Here is a 9,877-nt window from a genome sequence, read left to right as displayed (position 1 = left end):
TCTTTTAATTTCAGAAACCTATTAGGTATTACTTTAGCTTCCTAAGTTTTTCTACCAAACCATACCATACACAATCCTAGTATTTTTAAAGTGCTTATATGTTATGTACATATATTTAAGGAAATAAAATTATACTACCATATCTCAGGATGAAGTTAATTTTAAAAAATAAGTTATAACCCCCTCAAATTAATTATATCATAAATAGTCAAGATCAATATTCCACACATGTTGCTGCTCTACAAATACAGTAGACACAAGACATTGCCCCTTATCTGGTAGCCATTTTTCACATGCAAAAAAAAAAAACTTCATAAAACTTAATGTATGATGATCGGAATCAAGAATAAGACAGAGAAATACAACTGTGAGGAACTAACTAGGCTTCGCCATTAGAAGAATAATTCACTCCCTTATCACTGCCCTGCAAAGCACCTATTTTCGAAACTCATGGTTTAGCAGATTACATAGTAAAATCTTAAGGGTAGCGCACAGAGTCATGAATGTTAAATTTATAATCATGAATGTTAAGCTTTAAATTTCTCTTTTATAAGCATACATCATAGTGAGTCCAAAGTTGTAATCCTGGTGAACTAATCCGAAAAACACTGGAAAAGAACTGCTCCTCTTTGAAGAATTTTGGAAACTTAATGTCTCCTTCCAACAAAGGAAACTGCTTTCTGATATCTGCCACATCCTGCATGACAGAAACATAAAAATCAAAAATTTTATGAAAAACAATATGAGAAAAGAATTTTAATATATGATCATTTTAGGGACCACTCCTTAACACTATAGCCAAATTAGTATCTGACTACATGTCAATCCTTAATATAATTATTCAGAATTTTATACTATTTTGGATTCATATTTTATTAGCTGGTCTCCTATAAGATATGTAAGAGATTTCCTTTGCAGAGATTAGAGATTAGATGATTTTAAACACTAAAATTCCCTTTTTTTTTTTAACCTGAGACAGAGTCTTACTCTACTGTCGAGACTAGAATGTTGTGGTGTCAGCATAGCTCACAGCAATTTCCAACTCATGGTTTCAAGTGATCCTCCAACTTCAGCCTCCCAAGTAGCTGGGACTACAGGTATCTGACACAACATCCAGCTAATTTTTTCTGTTTTTAGTACAGATGAGGTCTTGCTCTTGGCCAGGCTGGTCTCAAACTCCTGAGCTTAAGCGATCCTCCTACCTCAGCCTCCCATAAACACTAAAATTCTATGGGCCTACCTGAGAACTAAGTAATCATCTTTAGTCATCTTACTACTTATTCAGGAGCATAGATCATTGACAAAGGAACAGAAAATGATAAAACAGCTTATATGTCAGGCAGGAAGTATAAAAAGTATAGTGCCAGCTAACATATAGACATCTACATAGGTTTTGAGCAATTATTTTACATTCAGAATTCTTACCTTTCTAGGGTCTTCTCCAAGTGACCGTAAGTAGTATTTCTCATCCTTAAACATCCCCAAAAAATAATGTCAGCATTCATTGAAATATATTAGGATTTATACAACTATTATGTATCTATAATAAATAACAAAAATTAAGAAAAGAGAACTATGTAGAGAACTACAGGAACAAACAGGAAAATATCTGAACTTCAAAAATATTAGAAAGTAAAGAAGGAAAGAAATAAATCTTCAAATTTGACCCTGTTGTTTTCTAAAAAGTTCAATCATCTTACCCTTCCTGCTAATGCTCTCTGGTGGCCATATGAAGCAATGGCTTTATGTGTTGCTCAAAATCATGACTGGATCCACAAAACATTAAGCAAAATAAATTCTAGAGACAGCACACCTGTACCATATCTAAAGCTACGATGTTCATGTAATCTAAATCTGTAATTTAGATTTTATACTTCTAAGCTATTTGGACTCTTTTAATGGTATCTTTTTTGTTTGTTTGCTTTGAAGAAGGAGGTTTGAAAGAGTATCTTACTACTTAATCAAAGAATTCCCATTTGTATAGCATATTTTATCTCATAGTACTGTTGAGGGCTAAGAACAAACTTCTTAATATAATACAAGTGTAGAATAACAGGTAAATAAAATGCCTTATGCATTTATTAAGAATAGACTTTTAAAAAATCTGAGACATTGGATTTTATCAAGCTAAGTCTATCCCTGATAAGATCAATTCGCAAGCTATATGCTTAACAGTCAGCTCATGTACACTTGTGAATTAGAATTCTATCACTTCCTAGTAGTAAACTTAAATTGATATTTTTGAAAATTATCATTTATGCTTTAGTGAGGACTAAATAGGCAACTGTTAACATTCACTGTTGCCTGAATTTCCTATGAGAATTAGAAAATTGAGGTATACTGAGTCAAACATACAGGCACTCCAACTTGAGAATTCTGCCATTAGAACACAAACTTCAAAAGATTATCTTGTTAACCTTAAGATGTAATAAATCTATGATCATGAATTTCACTGAGTGCTCAGATTCACTATTTCTATATTTTTAGCTAGTACCACATTAGATAAAGTCTATAAACTTATTTATTGGCTAAATAGGTTTCAAGGTATATTCTTCAAAATTCTAATGTTCTTTCAGTTCTAATGTTTCAGGATTTAAAAAATAAATTCATGTGGCAGACACAGAGATGCACTGTTCAGAATCTCCTTCAAGAAAGAATTCGCTGCTTAGTTGCAATGAGTGTGATTAAGTTAGGCAGCATCAGCATTTTAAGTAAAGCCATGCAATTGTTGGGGTAGTCCTGATCAATAACTGAGTAAGATGGTGAAAGGCCTAACCTTGCCACCCACTGGAGGACTCCTGACAGGCAGTCTTCACTCAGAGTTCAACAGTGAGGGGCAGAGATGCTATCAGATGTGTGTCTATTTGATGGCTTTCCCCTGCTTTCCCTTCATAGCTATCACTCCCCAATAAACCTGTTGTACTCCTAATTACATCTCAGCATCTGCTTCCTAGAGGACCCAACTGGCAGTTCATGTTCATCTTATTTACATACTTTCCCTAATTTTTAGACTTTTACTTCGCCTTTCATGGCTATTTAAATCTGTGTCATTCCTTACCCTTAGACAGGAAAGTGCCAAAGGGCAACTGAATATGCATGTTCAAAGCATGGCTATGAAGTTAAAAAACAGCTCTCAGGTACAGTTAATGGAATCATTTTTAAAAGAGAATCTAGTTATAGTACAGAATCATGGACCTCCAGAGTTTATGTGCATGTTGGCGGTAATCTCGTATAACTGTCACCTGATAAGAGAATTGCGAAAATGTTAACACCTTTTAGGGCCAAACTGCCTAGCCCAAGCTGGTTCAAAGGCTAACAACAGCTTTATTAGAAGCTTAAAAAGCACTTTATTTTTAAAATGTGCTTTTGTGATAAGAGAGAAATTTTAAAAATATATTTATATATAAGCCTCATTGTCTTATCTCAAGGTATTTAAATTGAATTACTTAAAGCTGAACTACACTCACTATAATGTCAATAACTACAATTCTTCTGCATTTAGTATTGAACAGATGTTACAGTAAGTGTACACATTAGAAATCATGTTAATATATAATATCAATAATATATATAAAATATGAAAAGTCTAATAGTCAATAGGATATGAAAATAAAGTTCCCCATTCTCATCTGAATTTGCTTTACCAGACCAAAGCATTTTCAAAGGAAGTAGTATTAATAGCTAACATTTAATGAGTAGTTTCTATGTATTATGCATCCTGCTAAGTACTGTACAGGCTTTATTTAGTATATCCTCACAAAAACTTTATGAAATAGGTACTGTTATTATCTACCTTTTATAGATCAGTATACTGAGGTACAGAAGAATAATTTGGCCAAGTTTTAAAAGCTAATGAATACTGGAGTTAGAGTCTATGGTACATCCAACCAAATGAGAGTGGGTTACAGTTCTTGTATATTTAATCTTTCTTATAAGAAAACCATATAGTATATAGATATTATTTCTTTAAAAAAATTAAAATTACCTCTGAAATAAAGAATTCTTTATGCTTTTCTTCAGCTGCCCTCTGAACTAACTCATCAAAAGGTAATGTTCTGAAATAAACAGAAAACAATATTTAGAATTAATGTAACAGACCAACTAGTAATAATGTACTCACTATACATAAAGGTATGTTGGAGTTGGATATAGTCTTCTGTTTTACAATATCCATAATTTTTATAACCTATTATGTAGAATTCTAAATTTTCAAAATCCATTGAGTGGTATGTTTATTTGACCTAAGTTATTTGAACTTTTGAAATCAAAGATGGAATAGATGGATCCTTTTCATAGGTCAGTATCTTTCTATTCTAAGTTAGTAACAGAAAAGTATTTCTATGGTATTGATTACCTTTGGAAATACACCAATTTTCAGGCTCTGTCTGCTACTTGTGTTCAAGTATCATAGCAAAACAAATGTTGTGATGAGTGGGGCAAATCACCAGCGCTACTTGGGAAGAGATAGTATGCAAACAATCCAATGAAGATAAACTTCCCACCCCACCATCTTCTTGCCTTTTGGCACTATCATGGAACATAGAAGCCAGTAACACCACTCTCATCCTCCCGTACCACCCCCTGTCATTTAAGGCTTCTGAGGAATAGCTCACAGAGAATTCCAGTGAAATGACCAATTTTTATTCTTCAACGCCTTTTCCATCCTAGTGAACAGGGCCAAACACTATAGAAGCAAAGTTTGTTTTCTTTACATCACACTCCTGAGTCTGTTGCTGGTTGGTTGGGGCCATGTTTGAACCCGCCACCCTCAGTATACAGGGCTAGCGTCCTACTCACTGAGCCACAGGTACGGCTCCCTTGCAGTTTGGCCGGGGCTGGGTTCAAACCCACCACCCTCGGTATATGGGGCCAAGCGCCTTACTCACTGAACCACAGGCGCTGCCCAACACACTCTTGCATCTGGATCCCCACCTATTCCTTCAACTTTCTAGAATCAAAAGTATTGCCCTGTACATGGAGTTGACACTGTATCTGTAACAAGACACTTAGGTCTTCTTTTTTTTTTTTTTTGGCAAGGGGTGGGTTTGAACCCGCCACCTCCGGCATATGGGACCAGCGCCCTGCCCTTTTGAGCCATAGGTGCCGCCCCTACACTTAGGTCTTCAAACGTCTCTCCTCTGCACCCTGACTGCACTCTGGCCTTCTCAGAGTTATATAATCTTTTCAGTCTTCCTACCAGTATCTTCCCTCTTGAAAGGTGTACTAAAGTGAGAGAGTGAAAGGGCTAGCAAAATGATTTCTCCTTCTTTATCAGAAAATGACCTTGGGCCAATTTACTTTCCCTTAGCACTGTTTTCCTAGATAAATGCAGTGTGTCAGCTGTGCCATCAGGCAGATTTTAAAACTGACCCTTGACTGGTAAAGTATGTCTGCACTACAAGGCTGATGAGTAGCCAGGGGGTCCTCAAACTTTTTAAACAGGGGGCCAGTTCACTGTCCCTCAGACCACTGGAGGGCTGGACCGTGGGCCCTGGGACGAGTCAGATGCTAGGCAGGACAGGCAGCTGCGGCAAAAACACCCAGCGGGCCCAGATAAATGTCCTCGGCGGGCCGGATAAATATCCCCAACGGGCCATAGTTTGAGGACCCCTGCAACTCTTGTTAGGAAGCAGATCTGACTTTCCCATGTGCAGTGTAACTCAGTGAGGGATGGAGTATGTCGCTCAGAGGAATCTAGAAGCTAAGTTTATGGAGGATTTTAAGCTACTAGTTTCTGCAGACCATGTGGCTTATCTGAGCTATTTTGTTTCTGTACCACCTTCGGTCTTATTCCCATGCAACTTAGCTCTCACTTGATGAGTCAAAAAATGGACCACTGACACTATCCTGCTAGAGTGCTGTTTCCTGCCTTGTGTCCTGCAAAGCTAAGTGAATCTGATACCAGTTTACAGGCTAATGTCACTATGAACTTAAGGCCACTGCTGGAAATTATGCACACAGAGCACTGCAGAAGAGAAAAGGAGTCCACCATCTACACAGACCAGTGCAGAGTATGTGCCTCCTACTATAAACAGTTTCTGACCAAGTATATTGACACATCTACTTGGCATCCTCCTACTGAATGTTTTCCACCTCGGACTTCACCACATACCCTTCATTCCTACCAAAGCATCTTTGAAAAATTTGAGTCAGTGAGGAAGCTTATCTGCTCATAGGTACCTCTATTATTGGTATAGATGCCAGGCCTAGCATTCTTGCCTGGAAGATCACTGAAATGTTTCAAAACTTGTACAGAAATAGGGCAGAATAGAGACCCTGCAAGAACAGATAAGAATACTTCAGCCCAGAGATGCATAACTAGAGTGCCATTTGTAACATTTTCTCTCAGGTAGTTGAACCCGTTAAGCCCCGAGGGGGTAAAACAATGTTATGTTCTTGGCCTTGAGGTTTTGCATGTTTCAAAATGAAGGCCTCTGCTATTAAAGTGTCATTTGTCTGGAATGACATACAGACCAGAAAGGGAGGTAGTATCAAAGAAGGCTTAATCATGGGCTTGTGGAGTCTGGCAAATTTGACTATACATCCTGGGTTCCATTATTTCAATCAATATAATAGTAAGTTACTCAATATTGTTAAACCTCTGTTTTCTCATCTGTAAAATTATTATAAAAATATCTCCCAAGTTTAAATGAGCAATATAACCTGGGGTGCTTGGCACGGTACCTGATATATACAGTAGAGCTCCATAGTTTACCACCTCCCTACACTGACCACCTCCTTAGACCTAATTTTCACAGACTGGACATGTACCATGTGTATTCAATGGAAGACTGACTTCTATGTACTAGGCACCTCTATGAGTCGTATCTTGACTACCTGGACTGTGACACACAATAGTAATGTATAACTTGATAAGCTGAGCCCACTCTACACCAGGGGCAGAAGGTATGCACTTTGCCTTTCTCTAGTGTAAGTTCTTTTTTCATGTTTTATTATGATCTCATGATTGGAATAGGCCTAACGTCCTATTGTTTATCACGTGTTTTAGAAGATTTTTTTCAATGTGAAGGAATGGTCTGAATTGTAGGTACAGCCTATAATTACTGAAAAATTTTACAGTTAATTGAGACATGATGGTCCAAAGGAAAAAACTCAGAAAGCTGACACTGAAGGAAAAGGTTGGTTTCCTACATTTTCTGGAAAGCAGCTGCCAAAGAAAGACAGCAGAACATTGTGGTGTTAGCAAGACCACAGTCAGCAACATCCAAAAACATAAACATGAGTACTTGGAGAGATATGGTAGGAAATGAAGAGACCTACAGCGGAAAAGGAGGAAAACTTCCTTTGATGAAGCCACATTAAGCTGGTTCAAACAAATGACAGCAGCTAATGCCAGAATCTCCAGGCCGATGATCCAAGAAGTTGCTATACAAATTTGCATAGGAATTCAGGGTGGCTGATTTCCAAGCATCAAGTGGTTCACTGAGAAATTTAAATTGCAACACAAGATCTCCCAGAAAACCTTGTGTGGTGAATCCAATGAAGTCCCAGTAGCAGCTGTGGAAGAGTTCATCAAAAAGTCCCTGGACTTTGCCAGAAGCTTCAGAGATGACATCTTTAACTCTGATAAGCAGACTCTCTTTCAAGGTGATGAATGAGAGAAGCCTTGTCATGAGGGGGACAAATGTAAGCTTAGAAAACTTTCCAAAAAACATTTCAGAGTTCTCCTTTGTGCTAGCTTGCTGGTGAGAAACTAAAGCCCTTGGTGATGGTTAAATCAGGAAAGCCACAGGCATATTCAACAACCTGAAGCCTAAAGACCTCCCCATCACTTCAAGATCAAACCAATGCACCTGGATGACTGGTGCCCTACTGGAGGAGCAGGTAAGGGGTATCAATCTAGAAATGAAGAAGAAATGGTGTATTCTACTGACGGTAAACAACTGTCCTGGCCAGCCGCAAATAATCATCTCACAAACATGACACTGACATTTCTGCCACAAAACATGACCTCAAAACTCCAACCTCTTGACCAAGGCAACATCCAAACCTTTAAAATGCACTACTAAGCCCAGCTCCTGGAGTGGGTCATCACTGAAACACCAAGCTGGGGCCTGCCTGTGGAGCACCTTCACCTGCTGTATCAGTTAACACTCTGGACGCTGTCTCAGTTCTGCTTAGAATACAGTTCAGCCAGAAATGACACAGCAGTGGTCCAAGAAAGCTGGATTTGTCACAACACAAGAACATGATGTTTGGACCCATCAGTCTATCTCCCATGATAGAATTCAAAGAGTTCATCTACTGATTTTGAAAGTTTTATTGCAATGGATGTTGAGGTAGCAACCCGTAATGACCCAGAAATTGTCCAAGGGATACTGACTGAAGTACAGACCACTGTAAAAGTGGATGAAGCAGCTGACGAAGTGAAAGGAGCAAGTGACAATGACCAGAAATTGCAGCGAAAAGAAGAGGATGTCAGACATCTGACAATGTAGTTGAAGTCATTTGCTATGGAAAATTGCCCAGGTACGTTGAGTGGTGTAGACAGCATTAAGAGTGCTTTCTCCACTTAAGTTTGTAAAAAGAATAAGAAACAAAGACTGACTCTTTTTTCAGAAATAAACCATGAGAAAATAGTGAATGTATTGTTTTGTATAATACTGTATATATAATTTTACTGTTTTGATTACATATGATTTCTTATGATATTCTCTAACAAAAGCTGTATAAGAAAATAAAGTACTTGATTGTGTCAGTACAGGAGGCCTAGTTCCTTATGTTACCAGCTCCATGTGTGGACCAGTTTGAGGTACTCCCTCGGGTGGTCACCTTAAGAGGTTGTACCCCAGCTAGTTCTCAGTAAAGGACAGACGGTGGGTTAACAACAATGACAATGTTGTTAGAAGCATGCGAGTAGTAATCAACATTAAAAAAGGAGAAAGAACCTTTCACTGTCCTGTTCCTCACTTTGGAAATGCTGCTTTACGAATCAAGACCAGGACTGAAGAAAGTATAATAAACACTAAGAGTAAGACAATGATAGGAATTACATAATGTGATGGGTAGATACAGCAGAGTTTACCTAAGATTCACACTTCCTTTTGGTTGTTGTTGTTAAATTTATGATCAGAAGAATATCAACAATATCCTTTCATCACACAAGGTCCTGATATTCAGACTATCCTGACTTTCTGAAAGGAACAATGAAAGCTACCACGAAGAAAGAAGTAAATGTGAATACTTGTTAATGTATCAGTCTTCCAGTGTTTGATAAAGCAGAAAAGCAACCCAAACCAAAGTGATAATGATATATGTATATGTAGGATTTCTTACTTTCTATGCTCTCTTTGGCCTGGAGGCCTCCCCTCTTTCCTGCTGCCTGGCAAATGCTAAAAATGACTAAATCTATTTTCTTTCTTGCACTAAAAAAAAAAAACAACTTGCAACTTTTTAGTAGCTCTAGTGAAAAGGCTTGGCGGAAGCTGGGATAGGAACTATTACATAATGTATGTGCTTCAAAAACAAGTTTTGAAAAGTTTAAAGACAAACAAAACATCAAGGCAATTCAAAATGAAGTTTCAATACCCGTTTGTTATGGCATTGGACTCTCTGGAAAGTAAACATCATTAACTGCAGGCTGAACAGCACTTATCAATCCAGCACTTTCTTCTACTTTCTTAATTTAATTAAAAATGAAAAGTTCTTAAACTTGGAAAAACTTACAGCAATTAAATTAAATTCACGGTCTATTAATAAACGAAACCATAATGGTGACCATTCAAAGGATCAAAAACTGAGAAATGGTTTGGCAGCTGCTACATGAGCTTGGAAAACTCTAATGAGAAAGGAATGACTGTGGACATTAGCAGCTCTGTTAACTCATCTTTAAATTGGAGTCTCTTGTGAACTACAT

At 37.6% G+C, this 9,877-nt stretch overlaps 1 protein-coding gene across 1 annotated transcript in view; it reads right to left on the bottom strand.

Moving 5' to 3' along the window:
- TYW5 (tRNA-yW synthesizing protein 5) overlaps window positions 1–9,877 on the bottom strand; it is a 19,469-nt gene that overhangs the window by 3,638 nt on the left and 5,954 nt on the right. The window contains exons 3-5 of the mRNA XM_023510387.1: window positions 3,986–4,055; window positions 1,426–1,470; window positions 550–697 (exon numbers count right to left, since the gene is read on the bottom strand). Of these exons, the coding sequence (XP_023366155.1) occupies window positions 550–697; window positions 1,426–1,470; window positions 3,986–4,055 (263 nt within the window). The remainder of the gene's footprint in view (window positions 1–549; window positions 698–1,425; window positions 1,471–3,985; window positions 4,056–9,877) is intronic.

The sequence above is a fragment of the Otolemur garnettii genome, unplaced genomic scaffold (assembly GCF_000181295.1).
Source record: "Otolemur garnettii isolate 467f Iridium unplaced genomic scaffold, OtoGar3 scaffold00013, whole genome shotgun sequence".
In the NCBI taxonomy this organism is placed as follows: Eukaryota; Metazoa; Chordata; class Mammalia; order Primates; family Galagidae; genus Otolemur; species Otolemur garnettii.
The sequence above is the reverse complement of the archived record's forward strand: the minus strand, read 5'-3'. Positions and strand labels throughout refer to the sequence as shown.